Source organism: Nannospalax galili, unplaced genomic scaffold (genome assembly GCF_000622305.1).
Source record: "Nannospalax galili isolate Female #2095 unplaced genomic scaffold, S.galili_v1.0 scaffold197, whole genome shotgun sequence".
In the NCBI taxonomy this organism is placed as follows: domain Eukaryota; kingdom Metazoa; phylum Chordata; class Mammalia; order Rodentia; family Spalacidae; genus Nannospalax; species Nannospalax galili.
Window position 1 is genome coordinate 776,186 of NW_008339846.1, and position 24,654 is coordinate 800,839.

A 24,654-nucleotide genomic window follows, 5' to 3' on the forward strand; every position below is an offset into this window, starting at 1 on the left:
TCCCCTCTGACATGCTAATGGGACATACACCTCAAGTCACAGGAAGCAGAAAGGTGCCGTTGGCTGAAGGAGCTTAAGCAGCACCAGTGTGGAAGCAGAGAGGCCCGAAGAATCCAAGCTTGGGGACAGATCCACGTGGATCATGTTGAAGTTGCTTAAAGGCAGTTACCATTAAGAGAATACATCTTGTACACTAAAAGCCTGGAGCGGTGTGTCTGAAGTAGAGGTGAGCACTGCCTACGCCCAGCTGTGCGAAACACAGCTGCCAGGGGTCACTCCTTAGATACTTACATTTATGTGTATGACTGTATTGCCTGCATACATGTAAGTGCACCCGTGTCATGCAGTGCCTGTGGAGCTCAGAAGAGGGCGTCAAACTCACCCGGAACTGGATTAGTAATGATTGTTAACCACTGTGTGGGTGGTGGGAATCGCACCCAGGGCCTCTGCAAAAGCAGCCAGTGCTCTTAACTGCTGAACATCTCTCCAGCCCCAAGATGATCATTTATAAGGTACTGATAAAATCTCCTCTACTCCGTAAGTCAAAGCAAAGCAGCTGGAACACCGGGACTGTTGGAAATGCGGGGTCTTTGCAGCAGGAGAAGCAGCAACTCCACAGAAACAAGGTGAAAAACAGAGACAACCAGCACGTGGACTGTGAAAGCTATGAGAATTTCCTCTTCCACATGGCAGGGTTCTGAGTTCCTCGTGTTGTATTCAATGTGAAGAGTAGAGGAAATGGACCTTCTGTCTTTCAGGAGAAGGTGCTCAGATCCACTCAGCCTGGTTGTTGCAACTTGAACAGAAACAAACAGGAATATGTAGGAATGGTCCCATTTCCATGTCCAAGCAGATCCAGGTGGTTATGGAGCTTCTAAACCTTCAGTGAAAATTCGGTGTGTTCTTTGTCAGCTTACCATTGGAGAGGTCAGCAGAGCACGGGGTGTCCGTGCATTTCTGAAGTAGCATTACTTGCAGCAAAACCAACCGAGAGTGACAGCACACACCCTGGAGACCTGAGCTGCCCCTAACAATGCAGCTACACGCCACGTTAAGGCATGGCGTCCAGGAGCTGTTTGGCATGCAGAGTATCCATGACAAGGATTTATCTCAGGAATATTACAACTGATTCAAAGGTGGTTCTTCTAACTCAGTTCAGCCCATTTCTAATTTAAAAATAATTTGCTGAGATGAAAAAGATTGAATGTGGAAAAAGTGAAGCGTTCAAAGTGAAGTCGGCACTGTCAAGTAGGAATGCTTCCTGTTACTTCTGGTCTGTGTGTACTGGAAGCCCTACCCAAGTAGCTGGTAAACACCAATCAGACTTGTCCTGATTTCAGCATTCTGACAAGTGTGTCCAGAAGACTCCCTTGGAAACAGAATTGGAAGCTGTGTGGGACACAATTGTGGGATGTGCCGTGACCCCCCAGGGTGCCATTGCCCTGCGGGAAGATGAGTGGAGTACTGCAGCTGTTTACAAATGGTGCTTCAGTCGTTGGTATTTAAAGACCTGGGGCAGTGCAGCGTCCACAGGAGAGTGGGACTGTAGAGCTACAAGCTCTGCAGTAATCACTCAACCCCTTCCTGTGTGAGAAGGCTCAGAGCATAGGAATGCCAGTCATCCCAGACATATTTATAGCGAGTGTCACTTGAAATCCAGCAAGGCATTCAGTGGAAAAGAGTGGATGGCTGGTCACGGCTCATGAGGGGAAGTAGGTGTTAGAATAATAACAGTGTTCCTATAACCGGGTCATAAAGAAAGATGCATTTTGTTCACACACAGTCAGGGGAGTGGAAGCAGTCAGGAAAATCACAAGACTTGAGTTTGTGATAGAAGCATTTTAAAGGATTAACAATAGGTGTAGCGTTGATTGAATGATGTTTTATCTTTTCAACTGAACACTGATGCCACAGAGCTCTGGTGATCAGCTACCATCCCTAGGAGTAGGCAGAGCTCTGATGATCAGCTACCATCCCTAGGAGTAGGCAGAGCTCTGATGATCAGCTACCATCCCTAGGAGTAGGCAGAGCTCTGGTGATCAGCTACTTTGAGGTTGGAAAGTAGCTTGGTTTTTTTTTTTTTTTTTGCTTTTGTTTTTTTTTTTTTCAAGGTTCCTGTTTGCTGCTTTGGGTATACGTACTAAGCCAGGATCCCAGTCAGGCCATTTAGGCAAAGGAATTCTAGTATTTGGAAGCAGGCTGTATTTGGTAGGTTAAATTACAATATAGATAAGTTACTCAGTCACAGAATATTGGAACTTAGACTTCTAGAACTTCACACAGTTGTAACCAGGCTGATCTGGACTAGGGAAAGTTAACAGGCCAACTGTTCAGATGGACTCAGTGCCTTTCTCCCTCCCCTCTCTGTGGACCCCTTTCGGAGTGACTGGGTTTCCTTCCTTAACAGGACTACTCTGTTTTAAAATCTGTGATTGATTACCCAGAGATATTTTAAGGTGAAAGGTTGATCTACTCAATCTTCTTTACCTAGATTAAAGATTTTACTGATTTCAATAAATGTTTACGTAGAAACTTAGTTTAAGGAAGCCGTAATAGCACTTTGAGGTGGCCTCGAATTACCAGATACTTAAGGTTACTACCAGTTGAGTTTTAATTAGATTGTGTTGTCATCCTTTATCAGTGTTTCACATACAAGGTTGTTTGTCCTGTGACTAGAGAAAGGCGCCAGAACCCTTCGATAACAGACGATTTGATTTTCTTGGTCCTTCCTCCTGAAGAAAAGAAAAAGAGCAAACCTGTGCAGTCTTTAATTTTTAGCAAATCCATCGTCTAGTTTTTTGTTACTAATTTACTGAGTTGTACACAGTGGCTGAGTGTCAGGAAGCCCTCAGGATGCTTCCTAAGTTGGTAATAAGCTGTTTCACATGGTTGTTTGGGCTTTGTGTGGGCTCAGTCAAGTGATCTGACTTTGATGTTTTGCCCTTTCACAGGAAAAGTGAAACTGCTCCTGAAAGAGCTATGGCTCTGCGTGAACACAGCACACAGGCTACCTGGGGAAGGCAGCCGGCATGTCCCAGGTGAGAGAGGTTTGCAGCAGCACAGTTCAGGTATGAAAGTGAAAGTGTTCATCACAGGTTACTGCAGCCCTCAGTCTGCCAACTCAGAGCCAGCAGTGTAAGAACGGTGTGGAATGGAGGGCACTTGTCGGGCTGTGCAGACTGCATTCCTTTCAGTGGAACTTTTGATCCCAGCATATATTTATATATGTCAATAAAGGTTATAGAGTCATTTTGTGTCCCCAAATGCCTTTCAGTGTGGGTTCATCCACTGGAGCCGGGTCAACCTGCCAAGAGTCAGCACCCTTCAGAGAGACTAACTCTCCCCTTCCCAGCAGCTACCTGTTGTCAGTAGTTTCTCAAGTCGGGGTGGGGGTTTCTTACCCATGTCTATTTTGTCTGCTTTGAGCTTTTGTGGGCCCTGTGCATCCTGTCACCGTTGCTGTGAGTTCATGTGTAACTGCCCAGCTGTCTGGAGAACTGTTTCCCTGTGAGAAAGAGCCACTGCCTCTGGCTCTTACAGACCTTTCTGCCCTGTCTTCTGCAATGGTCCGTGAGCCTTGGGAGGCAGGAATTGGATACAGGTGTCCTGTTCAGTGATAAGCAGTCTGCAGCCTCTTACTCTACATGTTGGCTGGTTGTGGGTCTCTGTGTTAATCACCATCTACTGTATAAGGAAGTGTCTCTGGTGAAAGTTGAGAGACGCATTAATTTTTTTCCATCCTTTCACCCTAAGGTGGTGTTGATCATTGGTGGTGAGGTATGTTTCCTGGAGGCAACAAATCAATGGATCCTGTTTTCTAATCCAATCACTCTGTCTTTTTACTGGGATGTTGAGACCATTAATATTGAGTTATTATTGACCAATGTTTATTAATTTCTGTTATGTTGGTGTTGTAGTGCTGTTTTCTTAGACCTTTTTTGGTTTAGTATTCTGGGATAAGTTACTTATTTTTGTGCCCTCTTGAGAGTGTTTAGTCCTCCCTTCACACTGAAGTATTCTGTTGAATATTCTCTCTAGAGCTGTTTTGAGGACATAAATTCCTTAAATCTGCTTTTAATCATTGAAAGTTTTTTTCCTTCAATCGAAGTGATCGTTTTTTTGGGTTTAGCAGTCTGGGCTGGCAGCTGTCTCTTCATGACTTGCAGGACGTGGGTCCAAGCCCTTCTGGCTTTTTTAGTCTCCTTTGAAAAGTCAGCTGTTACTCTGATGGCCTGCCTTTGTATGTGACTTGCTCTTTCTCACAGCTTTCAACATACTTTCTTTGTTCTGCACTTTAGTGTTCTGACTATTATATGACTTGAGTTTCTTTTCTGGTCCTGTCTACGTACTGTCTGCCAGCCACTTGTACCTTACTAGGATCTCTTTCCCTAGATTTGGGACGTTTTCTTATGTTAAAGATATTTTCTGCGCCTTAGACCTGGGTTTCTCCTCCTTCTCTGCCTGTGATCTATAGGTTTGGTCTTCTTACAAGGTCCCAGGGATCTTAACATACTCTGTGCCTCGTTTGTTTGGAGTTGCCCTCCTCTCTGAGTGACCCCCTCCCCCAGTGTGTTCCAGGTCTGACCCTCTCTGCTTGTTCCCTCCCTTCCTTTGTACATGTTCCTCTGAGCTTTTTTGTTTGCATTCCTGACTTTTTCAAGTTTTCTTTATCGAACTCTAGTTTCATGTTCTGAATTGTGTTAGTTACCTCATTCACTGTATGTCATGGTCTCCGTTCAGCCCATTACTCCTCTCCTTTCAGTTCCTTGAACATACTCATAATCGCTATTTTGAAACCATTGTTTTGTGTATCCACCAGGATGCCTTTCTCGGGACACATTGTGATGGGGTGCTAATTTCCGGAGGAGACATAATATCTTGGTTATTCTTGTTGGTGTTTTTTGGTGACGCCTATGCATCTGGGCTTACATTGCTGGTGGTGTTTCTTGGTATGGATAGACAATCTCATCTATTGTGAATGGTTGTTTGCATCACTGTTTGCTGTTTCTCCAACTTGTGTCAGGTTATGGCCAGCTGAGTAGTGCTTGGCATTCAGTTGATGTACAGATGAGGTGTAAAATGTAGTCTCAGGTTCAGCTAGGGATATCTTTTGAGATGAGATTCTAGAATTGACTCCATAGTCCTGGACTATCAGCGTAGCCTAGGCGTCTCCTAGGTGAACAGGTTGGCAAGGTCAGGCTGGGAGAGCTCAGAGTTTTGGGTCCCTCAAGGATCCTAATAACTGGAGCAGGCCTAAGGGCCGAGATTCTGAGAGGTGTGAAAAACTCACCCTGCAAGTCCGGAGTGCGAGGATCCTCACCACCCTGGAGGGCCTGAGAGCTGAGATAGGGTTATGGAGAGGTGATGGAAAGGGCTCACTAGGACAAGTCTGGAAAAGCTCTCAGAAGCATAAGCAGTTTTAAAAACCATTTTCATGAGTTTGATTGATCCACCAGCAATTAACTTTTCGTATATTTTTCCATTTCCTTTGCCTAGACACGTTAAGTTGGAGAAGGATGTTGTGGAGAAATTCTACCATGTTCTCACAGTCTACTCATATTTTTGGTTGGAAATAGATGTCATTCTTACTGGAAGGGAAGAAAATGGCTCTACCACATTATACAGAAGTGCTTCTTAGTTCACGTGTTCTTTACACGTCTGCAGACTAGCCACTATGGTACTGAAGTGCTCTGTCAGTAGAAACAGGAGCACTGCATTGTCCTCCCAAACCCATCTGAGGTCAGAGTCCCTCAGAGGCATGGACAGGCAAGCTGCTGATTGCTCTGCCAGGGCCAGAACCTGTCAGATACACAGTGGCATGTGGGATTGGTTCTTTTTAGTAGATGCTTCAGTTCACTGTCTGGATTGCCGTGACAGCAGGTAGGTGGCACTTGAAACTCCAAGGTCCCTCTCTGTACTTTAGAGTTGATCCCACTACCTGCCCGTGCCTTCTGTACCATTCAGTAGTCCCATTTGAAGCACTTGATTTAAAAAAAAAAAAATCTAATTTTTATTTTATGTGTATGAGTGTTTTGCCTGCATATATGTAAGTGCACCTGTGTCACGCAGTGTCTGTGGAGGTCAGAAGGGGGCGTCAGATCCCCTGGAACTGGAGTTATAGACAGTTGTTAGGCACCATGTGGGTGCAGGGAATCAAACCGCTGAGCCATCTCTCAGCTCCAGAACTTGATTTTATGTTAAAACGTAAAGTGTTATTAAAAGGGCTGTCTTTCTCCTGATACATTTTCACTTAAAAATGTGCTTTCGGGGAGCCTGTTGCTTACATTAACTTCTCTGGGGTAAAGGGAAGGTGTGACACTGCTGGGACCTTACTTACCAGAGTGTCAGCCTTTGCCTTTTTTTCTTTTTCCACCTGAGTGTAGGTACAGAAATAGTGCAAAGAATTCTACTGGAATCCTTACCAGTCCTCCTAACTGACTGGAGCACATCACTGATACCAGGTCCCATCCAGAAATCCATTTCTGTTCAGGGCTGTGTGCTGGGGGTGGGTGATGTGCTGTATTGCACTGACTGTTGCCCTCCAGACGTGGTGTCCACAGTGGACCTCCTCCCCTTCAAGTGCTGCCTCAGTGTTGCCTTTGGTGTTTGTGTGTCACTCCTTCTGCATTTAGTGATGAGAATTCTCAGCTAAGGAAGAGCCGTTCCCTCTGCCTGCGTGTGCGTGTGGTATGGTCAGGACTGTTTTCTCCATGCTCTGTAGTTCATGCTGCCCCGATAACTGTTCGCCTGTGTGACGGGAGCTGCTTTGGAGTGGTTCTCATGCCCCTGTGTATGCTCACCCTGCTTCGACCACTTTCCTGTCATGGAAGATGCTCCAGTCTCGGCTGTCCGTCTGTTTTCTGTGCCCACTTCTCCAGAGAACTCTGGATCCTTTGTACAGTGCTTACAGCTTGAACTATAATAGATATAGTGGTCTCGTCCCTATTGTTTGGCTAGTAAATCATTACCAACTAGAGTTCAACCAAGTCAAGACTCCCCCAAAGCCTAACCTTATAGCCACTGGTCTTGAACTGGAGTTTCGTTCGCTGTGTGCCGAAGAGTTATCGGCAGACTTGACATGGGTTGCTTTCCAGAGAGAAGACTGTGTTCCTCTCAGCTTCTGGGCACAGCCCTGTTTCTCTGCTGCTTTCTGCTGCTGAAGGAAAGCTCCATATGTGAGGGACACAGCAAGATTTCTGCCCTGAGGTGCCTGGGTTGGGGTGGGGCCGACTTGCTCCCCAGTTTGCATTCCTGCCCCATTCTACTAAGATAATTTTAAATATATTTTATTTCTTATTTTTATTTTATGTGTACGAGTGTATTGCCTGCATGTATGTGAGTGCACCCGTGTCGTGCAGTGCCACGGAGGTCAGAATAGGACATCACATTCCCCTGGAACTGGAGTTAAGGACAGTTCTTAGCTACCATATGGGTGCTGGGAATCGAAATCAGGTCCTCTGCAAGAGCAGTCGGTGCTCTTAACTGCTGAGCCATCTCTCAGCCCCCTACTAGGATAATTTTAGAAGTTGCTGACTTTTTAATGCTGCTAGCATTTTGAACTGTTAGTAACTATTTTATTAATTTTTCTCAATACTATTGAATATATGGTAAGTACTTCTTCCCTTCTCCCACCCAGAAAAACCTTCCAAAGGAAACCGCGTATCCAGACACTCTGGGGAAGATGATGCGTTGCCTCCAGCACATGGCAGTCCTGCTGGGCCCTCAGATGTACACACTTGTCTCACAAAGCTGTCCATGGAGATAGAGGGTGACTACACTTCCTGTGACAGTGCAGAGGGGCAGCCGGGTGAAGCAGGTCCTAGAGCCCTGCATGCTGTTGCGAGGGAGTCGCGTCCTGAGGTCTCTGTGCAGACTCCCGAAGACGAGGGCAGGACCAGCTTTGCTGACCATGGACACGTGTTCGATGATGATGATCTTCAGGCTGCCATAGAGTTCTTCAAACTACCCCCTCCTCTCCTGTCTCCAGTGCCCTCGCCCCCTCCAGTGCTGTCACCACACCTGGGCCCCTTACCTTCTGCTCTGGCACCAGTGAGTTGGTTTTCTGAATTTTAAGTCCATGAGGATGTGTTGGTCCTGTGTCCATGGTGTTTTAAAAGCTGCTGGTAAAGTGTAACTTTCTCTGATCTTACTGTGCAGTGATACAAGCCAGGGCTTTGTGGGTCAGCATGTACAGTGTACCTTTCCTCACTGTGTGGGTTGGTTTTCATTTGTCTCTAAACACCACTGAATTATGTTTCATGTAGGAATGCGGTGTGTCTCATCAGAGCTTCTAAAAACAGGGTCTCCATGTGCTGTCTGTGGTCTTTGGCTGTGTAGCCCACTCCTTCAGCAGATGCTGTAGGCCCCCCCCCCCCCTTAGCAGATGCTGTATCCAATTCCTTCAGCAGATGCTGTAACTCCCCCCACCCCCAGCAGATGTGGTCTTCATCTTTCCCGTGGCCGTAGAAAGCTTCCATTGGCTTCGTAGGAAGTTGTTCTCCGTGAAGGGGGATCTGCATGCCATTTTTGGTTCTTCCTTCGGGAGACTTGGCCTCCTGTATTCTGAACACCTAGCTAGGTGCTATGGTTTCAGAAGGGCCATGACAGTCGTCATAAGGAGCTTCCGTGCTATCCTCAGGGAGATGGGGTCCTTAATGAATCCAAGGGCACAGGCTGTGGGAGGTTTTCTTTTAAAGTCTCAGCCTAGTCACCATATGACTGAGTGAGAACAGTCCAAAAGCAGGGAAACCCTTCATTGTTACCAGGTTGTAACATCTGGACATAGATGTGGCCTTGAGGCTTGGAGAACCCGTGGGTGTCCATGGCTCTGGTGGATTTCAGTAAGAATGTGTGGTGTGGGCAAAAATGGGAGTCCAGGGGGACCCTGGGCAGTTGCCTACCGACACATTAGAGTAGGGGAAGGAATGGAGAGGAAAGCCAAGAAATGGCCTCGTAAATTCAGGAGGGGGATGGTGGGGGGCTGGTACCACAGGAGCAGCTTTGCTTGGGCACTTGTCAGTCTCAATTCCCTTCCCCTGGGGCTGTGGAGATATGGAGTCAGTGGCAGAGGTCGCGGGAGTTGACCCAGATGGAAATTACTGGCTGGGAATGTGGAAGGTTCTGGAGGAGAGGCGAGTTCTGACTGGATGCAGGGCAGGGTGGGTGGGGAGACAACTGAGTAAGGGGCACCACTGGTATGAGCAGTGCTGCAGGAACTGTGCACAGTCCCCCAAATTGATGGTTGGCCCAGGCACTAGCCTGGGCTTGAGTGTGACACCTGGCAAGTAGAGCTAGGGGCTGTAGAGCCTGGGGCGACAACCTTCAGGAAGGAGCAGAGCCTCTTGAGCAGCTCAGCATACAGGGCAGGGAGAGCTTAGAGGTAGAAATACTGGAGAGTTGAGTGGCACGGGGCTTGGAGGCACGTTAGAAATGGGTGATCACCGAGTAGGTGGGTTTCTGGGAAGGACTCGCTTCTTCAGGACTTGGGTGGAGAGGGCTACCCCAGAGCCTGGCCACCCTTCTCAGGTAGCATTGTGAGGACTCTTCAAGCAGCACTCTCTGAAATGCATTTAGTTGCTGCCGATGGTCCGTGTGGCCTGTGGGAAATCTAACTGGATGCTTTGTATCATTTCAAGGAAACCTACTTTGGAGAATGCGCGGATTCCAGTGATGGTGACTCTGCCCCACTCAGAAACTCTGCAGAGTCTGCTTTGGAAGAGGACACAGCTGAATCACAGGGTTACTTTGGATTATTTGGAAAAAATAAAAGGAGTGATAAGTGGGCGGAAAAACCCAGGCCACAGGAAGCTGTGCAGTCTCTAAGTGCTTTTGCTCTAAGCAGAGGGACACACGTTGGATTTGATACCTTAAGAGCTGCGCTGGAGGAGCCTGCAGCCACTTTAGCTCAGGGCAGGCAGTGGCCATCACCTGGATTCCTGAGAGCTGGAGAAAGAGACACCTTAGATGCGACAGAGAGACAGGCGGTGGCCGGGACTATGGCTGCGTCTGTGCAGGCCGGGGAAGTGCGGCATCAACCCACTGGGAGTGTGTGTGCTGAGACGGCATCTGGAAGCCTTTCTGGGAGGAAGCAGGCAGTGGCTGGGGAGTCCAAGTTGTGCTTTTCCCCGCTTGGCAAGAGGATGCTGAGTGAACTGAGGGACTCTGAGGGGAAAACCTTGTTGTCAGCAGTGCTGGACTTTGCCCAGCCCGTGTTTACGAAGCGGACACTTAAAGATGAAACTGCTTCTGAACCGCACCGTGTAACTGGCTCTGGCCGTTTTCAGAGAAAGGAAAGAGAAGATGTGCAGAGGTCCACTTTAGAGTCACCCGAGCCCCAGGCCTTCAGCCCCAGAGCTGCAGTGTGTGCGGGTGTTTCGGCAGGCCTTTCTTCCTCTTCTGCCTCGGGACCAGTGTCTGCTGGCAGTGATCCCCAGTCTTCACGGCTAGAGTGTGTTGGTATAGGCACTCCAGCAAGGCTGTTCCCCATGGAACTGCAGCTTTCAGATCAAAAGTCACAGCCTAGAACTTCAAACACATTCCTTCTGCACTCTGAGCCACCAGAGCGATCTCTGCAAGAAGATGCCCCAGAGAGCAGCTCGTATGCATTGAGTCCCAAGTTAGACTTGGGAACATCTGATTGTCATGATCAAAAGAACAGCAAGGTAGAGCGTTTAAAATTAAAAGGCGTGACCAGAATGTCCTCTCTCCCTCAGTCAGTATTTCAGAAGGCAGCAGAGAGCAGGCGCTGTAAAGGCCAGGACCCAGGCGCTGGACTTGCACCGCACAGGTCAGACTTGGCACCATTAGCGTCTTCTCAGGCCTCCTGGATCAGGAGAGGCTCTGCTTCTGTTAAAAACCCATCATGGCACCAGAGTGAGATATTAAGGAGAGGTGGTAAGGACAGTCCTAGAGCTACCTCAGGACACGCACAAGAGACTGGGCTTCACCTAGAAACGGCAGCACCAGCCTCACAGAGTAGCAGATTTACCACCACGCTTGAACCTAGGGAGAGCGCCATTCTGTTGGAATCCAGGGCTGCTGCTTTGCTGCCCAACCAGGTGTCTGTCATAACAAAGCAGGCAGGGCCCAAGAAGGCTCAGAGTACCAGCTTGGAGCGCGGGAGACCACGTGGGAATGAGCCAGCCTCAGCTACAGACAACCATGAGCAGGAAACAAGTACTGTGTCATCGATAGCAAAGAGTGCTGGGGACAGGGATGCTGTGGCTCGGAATGTTGGGGATGTGGCTGTGGAGAGAAGCCCTTCTCCAGAAGTTTCTACGTCTTGGAGAAAACCAGACCTTGACTCTCCAAGTGGGTCCTTAGCAACAGGAAATTTTGATGATTCCACAGATAGTAAGTTATCTTTCTCGTCTGAAGACAGCCTTGTGCCAAGCCAAGATGCCATCAGAGAGCCCTCACTGCAGGGAGGGATGCACAAGCCCCCAGAGTCTCCGTGTACCACCGTGGCAGGTACCAGCAGGCTGGAGAGTGGGGGACTGCTTCCGACTGAGGTGGCAGTGCCAGGAGACTGTCCTACAGAACAGGCGCCCCCTGGAGACACCCGCCGACTGAGCACTGAGGCCCGAGGGGTTGCACCTGATTCTCCTAGCACTCTACAGCATGCACCAAGTGGAGCTCTTCCCGGAAGCCGCCTTTCCGCAGGCACTGTTTGTTCCTCGGTGTTTGGCAGTGCAGAAGAGGACACGCAGGCCATCTCCCAAAGCAGTCTCCTTGGGGCTCCCTGCTGCTACACAGGCCTGCGTGAGCAGGACGAGGAGGACACCGAAGCCGAAGGCAGCGAGGCCCTTAGCAGCAGTGAGGGCGAGCGTGAGGCTGAAGCTGTGATGGCAGACAGGCTGTGGGGTACAGCGGGCGACTCGCCCAGCCATGTGGGGGAGATGGAAGCCAGGCAGCCGGAGGCAGGACCCTCTGCAGACGTAGGCTATTTGACCTCTGCCTTGCAGGACTGCAACATAAATACCTTTATTGACATAGACAAACTTTCTACATCGGAGGTGGTTATGTTCTTTGAGAGCTGTCAGTTAAAGGATTATAGTTCAGGGGACTCTGTTTCAGAATGTTCTAGCAAAGAAGAAAGGAGCAAAGAATTAAAGCAAAGTGAAGTCTCAGGAGCAAAGTGTAGGAGGCGACTCTACGAGGAGTGGGTGGAGTTGGAGGAGGACTACCCCTTAAAGGGTGCTCACCAGAGTGCCCGGTGTTCTCTGGAAACACTGTCCGAAGTTCTCACCAAGGTTGGGCGACAGCTTCATACAAACCCTGAGGCCTATGGTGAGGGTATTGGGAATTTCCTGCTGTTAAACAACCAGGCTGCTAGAGATGGGATGGAAGACACTGCACCCAAGGAAACATCTAGCCCCACATCCCACAGCACAGAGCTGCCTCTCCCAGCACATGTGGGTGTTGGAGATAGCTCTCCCCTGAGTGGCAGGTCTGCCCCTGAGCACATGCAGTGCAGACCTGAGGGTGAGGCTGGTACTAGAGACTGCCCTAGCACTGGGGAGGAGGACCTGATAGAACCCGGGGAGCCATTGGCCCTGAGCTCTGACTCTGCAGCCCCACCAAGATCAGGGCAGAACTCCGACTATGGAACCAGGACGACATTCCAGTACCAGATCTCCACGGTGACCTCAGAAGTTATAAACGTCCTCATAAGCAAGGATCAGAATCTCGTGATTGAGAAGGGAGACAAGTGGACCATCATCAGCGGCGTTGCCATCACCCCAGGTATGGAACAGGTGGTTGTCTGTGGCACTCCTGAGGACGCTGCTGCTGCTCAGGATCAGGGAGGCCTGGTTGCAGGCTCTGCTTCCGTGACGTCTGTGGAGAAGTCTCCGGAGGCACTGCGAGAACCTCCCTGCGATGGCAGCCTCTCTGCTGCTCACTTTGATAAGAGCCGTCTGCGCAACAGGCCTGTGAAGCCCAGCATCTGGATCAGCTCTCAGATCTATAAGCAGACACTTGAGACCGAGAACGCTGTGTCTGATCACACGTACTGTAACTGGAAGTTGGAGCCACTTGCCAGAAGTAAGAACCGATCAAAGATTGCCAGCAAAGAGCCATCGAGCAAGCCAGCAAGGACTTCGGGCCTCAGCAGAGGGGAAGCTCCACAGGGTGACGCCCCACAGGGTGACGCCCCACAGGGTGACGCCCCACAGGGTGCTTTGGGGACAAGAGCAAGTGCCAAGACACCAAGAGGCCAAATGCAGCCCATTGTGGCAAATGCGGACACATCCACGCCCACTGACTGTCCTGACACTCTGAGCAAGATCCGTCAAGAGGTGGGGCCCCCACTGCCTCCGCTGCTTGCTCCACTGATAGCCACACCTCCAAGAAGGTCACAAGCACTGTCTCCACTGATATCAAGTTCTAGTCCATCCTCCCCGTCCTCACCTGCTGGTCCCATCTCCCCTTTATGTGAAATCCCAGTGCCTCCTATGCCATCTCCATGGCCGGGGGAGCTCCAGCAGGCCTCCCCACCCGGTCCCTCTCCATCCCCGTGCACTGCAGCAGCCCCTGGAAGGGTGGTGTCCTCTCCTCTGCAGTTCTGTGCAGCCACACCAAAGCATGCGCTTCCAGTGCCTGGCCGACTACCACCCCATGCGCCTGGCCGTGCAGTGGGAGCACCGCAGGAGAATTCTGTTAAAATCCTCGACACCATGTACCCGGAGCTGTCTGCCCGGGCCCGGACCCTCAGCCTTCTCAAAGGGAACATGCAGTTGACTCGAGGCTCTGCAGATGGAAAGGTGTTGCCGGGGCGTGTCAGTGCTCTGCTAGGACTCAAAGCCATCACCTCAACATCGACTGCTTTCGTCAAAACGGGGGGCGGCTCTGTTGGTGACATTGGCCAAGGTAAGTCTGAAGATTTGGGTACTCAGCAGGATGTCGGTGGGAAGAGAACACTGTCGGCATCCATTCTGAGAAGTGCTAAAAGATTGCGCCTGGACAGTGAGTCTCTGGAGTCAGAGACCAGGGCCGTGGCAGGAGGACTCCGGGAGGAGCCCCCAGAAGGAACCCCTCAAACTGAAGTTGTCACAGCCGAAGAGCAGCAAAGCGCTGCCCCAGCCTGCAGTCCGGCAACACAGCTGCCCTTAAACGAGGTGGCAGAGTCCTACAGCACAGCCGTAGCTCGGGCACTGAGGAAGATTGCCGAGTCCTGCTTTGACCTGCTACCTGTCATTCGCAGTCATGTGTATGTGGGAAACATCTCCAAAAAGCCTGTAATGAGGGATCAAGAGAAAGAGGTCGTTTATGAGTTCAGCACAACAAACAAGGTAGGAACGTCCTCAGCAGGGCTAGCCAGTGCTAGTGACACCAAAGACTGTCCCTGTCAACATTAAGCCAGTGTTTTATAGATTTGAAATACAGTAAGAAAGGCTTCAAACTTTGTGTTCAGTAACCATAAGATTCTATAGGAAACCATCTGTCAGGACTATAGTTGCATATTTCCACTTGATGCTGGCGTGTTTAAAGGTTTCCAGTGTGACTCCCTCACAGCAGACTGCTGTCACAGAGCAGACCTTGCGTTTGTTGGAATAGCGGTCCGTACACTTTAAGAAGTTTTGACAGTCCTACAGAAAGCCTGTAGGAACTTCCACTTGGGAGGAAGAGGATGGTACAAATTAAATGCACAGCTCATCCGGATGCTGTAGTTTTATGTTTGCTAAATATCCAGCAGTTCCAGTGCCCAGTGGGTCTTCAGAGCTGATCTTTACATCCTTGGAGGCCTTGCGGTCTAAATACCGTTTGGTTTTGATAGCTTGCTTTCAGAAAGCCTAAAGGGTGTAAGAGTGGGCTGTTGTCACCGATGCTCCTCCTGCAGGTCAGAGCTCACACTGCCCGATATTTTAAAATCTGAGCTGTAGAACAAGTGAGAGGCTAGAAACCAGTTCAGTGCACGTGCTCCCTCCCATCAGGAGTTCTTTGGGCAGAAGAGCAAGAGGTGATGGTTTGGTTGCTCTGTCTTAGGCAAGCAGGTGTGTTCAGACTTGTGTGGCACCTAGAGCATGGTCATCCTCAATACATAGGCTCGGGAGCTCTCACCTTTTCCTGTGTCCATGGCCACCATGCCGGGCTACCTTGGGGTACAGGGATACTAGGGTACTGTGTAAGTTTTGTCTAATAAATTCTTAATTATAGCTGGTACAGCTATTCTTTGACACACTAAAGATAACTCCTTTTTTCTGTCCAGCATTTAGGAGAGTACTTACTTCGCTCTATTCTCTCAGAACTAAAAATTCAGAAAATGTCTATGGACCACAATTACATCCATGCACTCTGCAGGGTGTATGTGGGTGTTTGTCGGCAACTTGGAGACCTGGAGAGAGCCCGCTTGTTCTGTTACAGTCTACTGAAGGAAGGTATGTTTAGATGGAGTCTTTTTCTCATCTTACTCCTGCATCTGTCTTTTTCAGTCGATTTTGTATCTAAAAATACTGTTTTGTGCATGTGTTGGGATAAGTGACCTAACTAACCCCAAGCGCACCTAGTGTTGAGTAGAATTCCCTCTCATGTCAGCATGTGCGTCTCCTGTGTGTTTGCTTTAGTTCTGTGTTGCTGCTTCACACTCAGACATAATTGTTATAAAATATGGGGGACATTTTAAATGCCCAGACACATGGCTGCCACAGGCTGAAGGGCAAGAGCTGTGAGGTTTGTGCCTCTAGGAGAGAAGGATCTCCGAGCAGTCAAAGGAGGTGAAGGCACAGTGTTGTTTGCAGTTCACTTCCCCACAGTACTACTTCCTCAGTCTCTATTCAGGATGCAGGGTGGGACTCATTCTTCAGTGCAACAGATGTCAATCATCACAAACTGGGGAAAGGTACACAGATGCTACCTTATAGATCAGAAAGTCAATAGAAATCTGCCTGTGTTTTTTTTTTCTTTTAAAAATATGTATTTATTTTGTTTTATTCTTTGTTTTGAGACAGGGTCTCCCTGTAGTCCCAGCTAGCATAGAACTTGCTATGTAGAGCAGGCTGGCCTAGATCTCACAGAGATCCACCTGCCTCTCCCTCCCAAGTACTGGGATTAAAGGCATGCGCCACCACACCCAGCTGGATACTTATTTTTAATTAGGTGTATATGTGTGTGTCTCTGAAGGTATGTGTAGTCCCTGCAGACTCCAGAAGAAAGCATTGGATCCCTTGGGGCTGGATTTAGAAGTGCTATGAACCATCTAACATGAGTTTATACAGTAGTATGAACTCGAACCCGATCAGCTCCAGCTCCCCTTGCTGTTTGTGTCTGTCCTCCAGTCATTCGTTTTTTTATATTTATTTATGTGTATGAGCTTATTGCCTGCCTGCATGTGTGTAAGTGCACCTGTGTCATGCAGTGCCCACAGAAGTTAGAAGAGGATGTCAGATCCTCTGAAACTGGACGGTTTTTAGCCACAATGTGGGTCCTGGGAATCAAACCCGAGGCCTCTGCAAGTGTAGCCAGTGCTCTTAACCACTGAGCCATCTCTCCATTTGTTAGCAACATGTCATGGGGTATGAACCAAGTGTGGCTGTGGAATGGACAGGCGAGTGTGGTCTCATTACAGAAGCACGCGGTCCCATTACAGGAGCATGTGGTGGGCAGCAGAGGGGAGAGGGCTGAGACTGGCCGGGCCTATGGATGTCTTGTTCTTACCCAATCACAGCTCACTCTGACTGAGGTTTTTGCTCTTTGAATACCCACCCTGTTGCTTCATGGATGTCCTTGGTCATCCGTGTTCTGTAGTCTCCTTCCTTTGTCTTCGTGGTACTTACTTTTCCTTGTGGGAACAATTCATTCTGTGCTCTCTTCCTTTAGATTGTACCTAAAAGGATGGAAGTTTGTTCCTGTTTGTCCCCCACCTCAGAACAATGTAGTATTGGCAATCTGTGCTTTGGAAGGTGGGCTTGATAGTCTCCATGGGGGCCAAGAAACTCTCCGTTGTCCCAGGACTGAGTGTGAAGGAGCACACACAGTTTACAGCTGAGGAGTGAGGACAGACCTGCAGGAGAGGGAGCGTGTGCAGACGTCCTGGGAAGAGAAGAGATGCGTCAGATAGACCGGCTTAGAAGGCAGCAGATCAAAACAGCTCACAAGTTTGCTCTGAGGCACTCACTCACTGTTCTCAAATACACAAGAATAACACACAGAGTGGAACAAAGAAAATCAAACAGCTGTGCCTTCATGACGAGCAGGACAAGATGCACACTGACTGGCATATGACTGTTGGAAACCTGATCTTTTTAACAAAATTAAGGCATTCCTTCATTATCCACTCAAATTCCACTCCTAGGTACACATCCAGTAAAAATAGACATCCTTACACAGGTTTTAGAGCACAGCTGTGTATGATGCATTGATTCATAATGGCCCATAACTGGAAACATGTTCATCAGTGTTCATCAGCAAGTGACTGGAAAGCAGACTGATACTGCTTGGCTGTACAAAAGGAACAGGCTTCTTGTGTGTGAAGCAGCCTATTGGAGCTTAGTCGTTAGGCAGAGTTGGGCAGGCACATAGAATGCTGATGATTAGCATGTATTTGAGAACAGGCACTGATCTGTATGACCTTGGTCAGACTTAAGAATGTAGCAGAGTCTGCTGATGATTATATGAGTTTATTTGACAGAATTCATCCAACTCTGTACTTAAGAGTTTAGGTTACTATTTGTAAAGTTCATTTAAATTTAGAAGGAGACATGGGAGACATACAAAGTATAGAATTTTCAACAGCAGTATTGTCCTTCAGAATTTACACAATAAGTAAACTACTCCAGACAAAAGTTTGCCTGCTGAAAGTAACCTATGCAAATGCATTAAATTGTCTTGTGATAACATGTACCAAACAGGAGACTTCTGAATCTGAAGAATTTGGAGGAAGAGGTCTTTCCCTCTCTTTTGGAAGATCACACACCACCTTTTCTACACTGTTTTATATATTTGTACTAGGTTTAAAATTTAAAAACGTGTGTGGTGCGGTGGCTCACACCATAATTAATCCCAGCACATGGGAGACTGAGGCAGGAGAATTGCCAAGAGTTTGAGGCCAGTCTGGACTACAGTGTAAGAATAACAGGACTGAAAAAAGAGGCCGTGTGCCAAAGATCATGGGGGAGAACAGTTCCGATGGTGCTGAGCTCAGAGCTTCCCGGGCCGCCCCCACCAGCCCAGCCTGGCCCCCGAGAGCCCAGTGAGTGTGTGTCCAGTTCACTTGATTACGTGTCAAGGCGCATCTACTGTGTTCTTCTCATAGATTTTCCGGAGTCTGAGAAACTGACTTTGTTCGTTGCAAACATGTGGCACGAGGTGTTTCTGTCTCAGTCTGTGATTGGTAAAGCCATGCAGCTGGTGGCCAGGCAGCGCGCCAGGGGCGAGGTGCTGAGCTGCCTGCGGGCCTTCCTGGGCTGGGAGAAGGTGAGTGCCAGGGGGCGGGGCCCACGTCGCGGTGGGGCGCAGGGGTTACCAGGAGGGGTGTGGGAAGGAATAGGCACGGCATACCGCAGGAAGGTACGGCGTCACCACGCTGCAGGGCGCTTTTTCCCACCCTACTTCCGGCCCTACAATTACTTCCGGAGGCCGAACAGGTCCGCAAATAGGATAAGGGCACAGGGATGTAGGAAGGGGTACAGCGTCACACCACCAGGCGCTTCTTCCAGCCTTACTTCCGGTCCTCCGCTTCCTTCCAGCGGCCGAACAAGGCGGGCACAAGGGTGTAGGAAGGGGTACAGCGGCACACCGCCGCTTCTTCCGGCCCTACGCTTCCGGCGGCCTAATGCGGGCACAGGGGTGTAGGCAGGGGTACAGCGTCACACCACCAGGAGCTTCTTCCGGTCCTACGCTTCCTTCCGGTGGCCTAATGCGGGCACAGGGGTGTAGGAAGGGGTACAGCGTCACACCACCAGGAGCTTCTTCCGGCCCTACGCTTCCTTCCGGTGGCCGAACAAGGCGGGCACGGGTGTGGGAAGGCGTACAGCGTCACACCACTAGGCACTACTTCCGGCCTTACGCTTCGTTCCGGCGGCCGAACAAGGCGGGCACGGGTGTAGGAAGGGGTACAGCGTCACACCACCAGGCGCTACTTCCGGCCCTGCGCTTTGTTCCGGTGGCCGAACAAGGCGGGCACGGGTGTAGAAAGGGATACAACGTCACACCACCGGGCGCTACTTCCGGCCCTACGCTTCGTTCCGGCGGCCGAACAAGGGATCACACAGCAGGGAAAAGAATACCGGAAGGGGTAGAAAGGGGTGTGGGAATGGGAGGGGGTACGGCGTCACATTGCCTGGAGCTACTTCCGGCCCTGCGCTTCCTTCCAGCTGAATGGATATGGGCGAAGGGGTACGACGTCACACCAACCGGTGCTTCTGCTGTGTTACTCCGTGTGGAAACCTGCCAGGAGCTTCCTTCTGGTCTGTACGAGGGGAGGGAATAAAGCTTCACTCGCCGGGTTAGTTCATGGACATTTCTTAGGATTGAGTGCGAGTGCACACGCGTATGCCGCAGAGGACCTGTACGTGTGCCCCAGAGCGCACACATGTGCCCCAGATGACCTGCTCGCTTGGTGCTCAGATTACACGGCTCCTTGCATGGGCATTCTGGGCCTCAGACCCGGCTTGGTGGCAGACGCTTCCCCTCTTCCCCCCAGCCATAGCCTGTTCGTAATGTGGATTCTGTCCTGAAGGCACTGCGTTAGCCCAGGTCCATGCAGTGTGTACATCAGGTGTTCGTGGGACATGCCAGGAGGTATTGCAGACCACGAAATGTATTGTTTGATAGCTTCACTTATTACTGATAAAATCTGCACATAGGTAATATGTGGATAGATGGCTATTAGCTCTTGGATTCTCCAGAAGATGCTTAGTTAAAAAGGTTGATAGCTCCAGGTTTCTGTGAGTCTAATACTATGTATTTTTATTTCCTTTTTTTAAAGATTTATTTTTAAGTGTGTGTGTGTGTGTGTGTGTGTGTGTGTGTTTTGATAGGTGTGTACATGTGAGTGCAAGTACCCATGGAGGCCAGAGAGCATCACCTGGGAACCTGGCTTCGGTCCTCTGAGCATCTTTTCATTCTGGTTGATAGAATTGAGTTTGTCGTAAACATTTGTTCTTGTATTTACCTTTTTTTTTTTTATGTCTCTTTTACAGTTTTTTAATTGCTGGCGGGTTAAAATAGTTTTCAGAATGAGTCTTTTATTCATAGGTTTTTTTGCTTAATGAGAATTCAGTTGACAATGGTAAACAATGAAAGTAGATTCCGAGGTCAGAAAGCGGTATTTTTATCTTGTTCCATTCTGTTTCAGTGTTTTGGAAGATTGTCATTGCTTACGTGTGGGACAGAATTTTGTATATTTTGTTTTGCTTGCTTGTGTTAATGTGATTAGATTGTATTTTTATGAAAAGCAAAGGAAAGCAAGTCCATAATCACATCTTAAGCAAATGATCAAGACGCATTAAGGTAGAGTCCTGTAGGGTTGTGTCTAGGGTTCCATTGAGTCATTTGGCAGTCTGGTGCTGAGGATGGAGTTCAGTGGCACAGCACTTGACTACTGGCACAGTGTCCTGAGTTCCATCCACTCCAGCACCAAAAAAAAAGAGGGCGGGGGAGGACAAGAAGACTCAAGAGCTGCATACATCCCTCCGCTCCAACCCAAGGTAGCATCCGTTACACAAAATGCTTGAGACCAGAAGTGTTTGAGAGTCAGAGGATTTTTTTTTTCCTCTCAACTTTGAAATGCTTGCAAAGATTTACACGCTGAAGATTTTTAATCTGAAAATCCATAATGCTCTGAATCTGAGACTGTTTGATGATTCTAAGCTTCAAGTTCAGACATTTCTGTGAGCTGCAGTCTGCCCTGCCACAGTGGGGAGAGTCTCTGTTCATGGTTGGGCTTCCTCCGTCTACACCCCTATGAGTGCTTCTGTATGTAGAAATGATGACTGGGTATAAGCCACGACTTAGTGTTCAGAGGGAATGTTAACCATTTTTAGAAGCTTTTAGATCTGTAAATCTTGTTCCATTGATTAATGTTATGTTAATTCTCAGATAACAGACTACATCTCCTAAATGAGCAATGTTTTTTGTGAACTTGAATAATTTAGTTACCTTCAGCTTTTTAAGTAATCATAAGCGTAAGATACATCCTAAAAAGTGCTTGATACTCGACCTTTATATCTAAAAAGTAGACTCTTTGAAGGACTTAACTTTTGAGTGTTCCAAGTCAAGTTGAGGGCATAGCATTTGTGCCACAGTAAATAAAATGTTTTTAGTGACTAAGTTAGTCTCCTAAACATTTTAAAATTCATAATGCTGATATCAAACACTTTAAACCATAACCACAACTTAAACTTCAGATGCTCAGAGTTTTGCCATGAACAAATGTCACCTGCCAGTTACCAGTGTGGCAGCCTTCTGCTAAGGAGCCACTGTCTATGTCTGGTTGTATCTGTTGGAATTTTTCCTCTGTCTGCTCAGCTTGCAAAGTCACTGACTTCTTCAACTGAAAACTTTACACTTTGGCTGGGTTTAGCTCAGGTAGTATTTTGGGAGTTCTGGTTTGCTTATGGGGTACAGAATAGAAACTGTCCAAATCACAGCCTTCAAGCTCAGGCCTATGGTATTGTTGCAAGCCTGTATGTTTGTGTATAAATATTTATTTTGTATTAGAACTTCATTGGATATGCTAAATGGAAAGTCACATTCACACAGGCAGCTCTTAAAAAGTTAAATGTATTTTTAGCAAAGTCACCAGCAGATCTGTTCTAAGACATTTCTTTGAAGGAAGTGACATTTTATCCACAGAAAGATGTATACTTGAGTTTTCATCAAAACATTAGGAATACACAAAATCTGGTGATGAGCTAACTGTGTCTGAACAGAGGAACTGATTGTCAGTCAGTGGTATATCTGTGTATGAGCACTACACAGTAGTGGAAAGGAATGCTTAAACTACTAACGTAGGCAGTCAGTCAGTCAGTGGTGTGTGCACATGGCCAGTCGCTACTCAGTAATGAAAAGGAATGCTCAAACTCCTAATGGAGGTAACAGTGTGAACAAGGGAGATTTTAAGAGTTAGCTTGGTGGTTCTGATTGCAGCTCCACTGTGTTGCCTTAATTTGAGTTTGTGGCAATTTGTATTCCTGTCTTGATTGCAGCTAAGCCCTTTTCTAACTCAGGAATTTTGCAGCCCGTCTGTAGCTTTGCTACCTGGCCTTTTGTTCTAGTTTGGCTTCTGTTGCTGTAGTAAACACATGGCAGGGAGGAAAGGGTTTATTTCACTATAGATTTCAGTCCATCATTGAGAAGCCAAGACAGGCACTCAAGGCAGAACGCAAAGCAGAGACGGGTAGGAACACTACCACTGACTTGCTCCCCCTGGCTTGCTCAGCTACCTTTCTAGGATGGCCCAGGCCCACATGCCTAGAGATGGTACCAGTGCCACCCACTGTGGGCTGGGCCCTCCCACATCAAGTAGCAATTAAAATGCACCACAGACAGATTAGTTGGATGGAGGTAATTCCTCAGTTGAGGGTCCCTCTTCCTGGGTATGGTCACAGCTTCAGCTTATTATGCTTATCAACTACCCACTAATCACTTTATGATACATACTATGGCTAACATAAGCAGCTCCTAATTCAGAACACTATAGTGTTTCAAAGGTACTTTTAGGGTAAAAGATAATTTATCTGATGCTTATTACAGTTTTTGAGATTGCTAACGTAATAAGATGTGCCCAACCTGAGTGTCCAAATGTACTTTTAAATATTTCTTTCACATGCTAGAGTGCTCCTGTAGACGTTGGCATCATGGTTTCCAAGCTGCTTTTGACCATACAGCTGTGCCCCAAAACAGAATTTCAATCCAGTGAAGAGTTTGGTGAAGATCTGAGCTCCAACACTTGGGAATACATATTTGCCATCGACCTACTCTGCTGCCACCAGAGGTGGATCTGGACCCATGACAACATCATAAGGTGAGTGATAATTTAAGGTAAAGGTAGGCTAAGGGAAGGCAGTCGCTAATGCCCAAATGGGGATTGAATCATTTCTTTTTTACACACACATTTGAAACAGGGACGTTTTCACTTTGAGAGTTGACAGAACTACCCTAAAGTATCTGTGTCGTTACCTGCCTTGCACTGTTTTCTGTACGCTGTGTCGTTATGCCCTGTTATATCTCCCCGTAGAAATGACACAGGAACGAGGGACTTGGAATCCCTGTCATATGCTCAGGATGTTGTCCACACGAGGCAGGCACTCAGTGACTGGGTTGAGTGAACTGCCATGGTAATAGGATAATCCAGAGGAAAAGAAAGACCTGCCCAGTGCTGCAGGCAAGCCCTGAATCCAGTCAAGGAGCCCTCTGCTCGGCTGGGATTCTAGCACTAACCCTGTTCCTTCTCTTGAGTGGACAAAATTGCCCCTCAGATAAATTTGCTAATTTTGGGGGTCAAACGCTGGCTGAGAAAGCCTGGTTTAAGGGAGTAATTGATGTTAAACTATATGCCGTGGGGTTGGTAGAACGTGTGCTCTTGAAATCCTTGAATATATTTTGTGGAAATTACCATTGCAAAGGGGCCTGTCTGTACAGGAGCATCTGCTGTTCCCCGCTCTTCTAATCCTAGGTAAAGACCGACACCTCCGTGTCAAACAGTAAACTACATCCTGGTCCATTTGTACACTACAGCTTTGCACCTTGACAAGGTTGTCTTAAATAGGTCTTTGTACACTGACATGGAAAAGCATGCCAGTCAGTTCTCTTTTTTAAAATATTTTATTTTTATTATTTTTATTTTATTTGCATGACTGTATTGCTTGAATGTGTGTAAGTGCAACTGTTTTGCAATGTCTGCGGAGGTCAGATGAAGGCATTGGATTCCCTGGAACTGGAGTTGTGGACGGTTGTCAGCCACCACGTGGGTGCTGGGAATCGAACCCGGGTCCTCTGCCAGAGCAGCCAGTGCCCTTCACTGCTGAGCCGTCTCTTCAGTCCTGCCAGTCAGTTCTGAAATAAGGAAGAGGCAGCCTGTGTCCAGTGCCTGTCTGTGTGAGGGTGCCGGAAGCAGGGCCATTCTAGCTCCAGAAATGGATGACAGGACTAGAGTCTGCAGTCCTCAGAGCACCTCTCCACCATCCTGCCCATGGCTGTGAGGAAGCAAGATCGGCCTCCACCCAAATGACTCCAAACTGCTCTCCTCAGCACTGTCTTCTTCACCTTGCAGTTCACATCCTCAGAGAGAAAGATCCAGAGTGAAGTTACAAGTGCAGGGTGGGCCGTCTTCTGTTACCTGCTGCTGTCTGAGCACTGATGCACACGCATCTTCTTGTTTTTCTAGCAAAGAGCTGTGGCCTGTCATGGACAAGTGGATAAAGTATAGAAAGGGACATGCAAACATTGCCTACACCCCTGATGTCATCGTCGCCTCCATACTGAGGCTGATTGGTGAGTTTTTGCTGATTGCCTCTTCCCCTGGTTTTGGTAAGAGATGTTGGCGGGGCGTCAGAATGTACTAGCATGGCTCACTGTGAAGCATCGCCACAGCAGTTCTGACAGCTCCGCCTTGTACACTCTTCCCTTATGACCCAGTGAAATCTAAGCCTGCCTTCAGGACAGGGCGGCTCTTCTTCCTCGAAACCCCCAATGTTTATTGTTACATATCGTCCT

General features: G+C 48.3%; 1 protein-coding gene across 1 annotated transcript in view; it reads left to right on the forward strand.

The window, feature by feature from the left end:
• Ice1 (interactor of little elongation complex ELL subunit 1) overlaps positions 1 to 24,654 on the forward strand; it is a gene marked incomplete at its 5' end in the record, with an annotated part of 53,684 nt that overhangs the window by 20,787 nt on the left and 8,243 nt on the right. Inside the window, 7 exons of the mRNA XM_029564254.1 lie at positions 2,952 to 3,038; positions 7,637 to 8,049; positions 9,636 to 14,291; positions 15,209 to 15,377; positions 18,251 to 18,411; positions 22,773 to 22,963; positions 24,326 to 24,432. Of these exons, the coding sequence (XP_029420114.1) occupies positions 2,952 to 3,038; positions 7,637 to 8,049; positions 9,636 to 14,291; positions 15,209 to 15,377; positions 18,251 to 18,411; positions 22,773 to 22,963; positions 24,326 to 24,432 (5,784 nt within the window). The remainder of the gene's footprint in view (positions 1 to 2,951; positions 3,039 to 7,636; positions 8,050 to 9,635; positions 14,292 to 15,208; positions 15,378 to 18,250; positions 18,412 to 22,772; positions 22,964 to 24,325; positions 24,433 to 24,654) is intronic.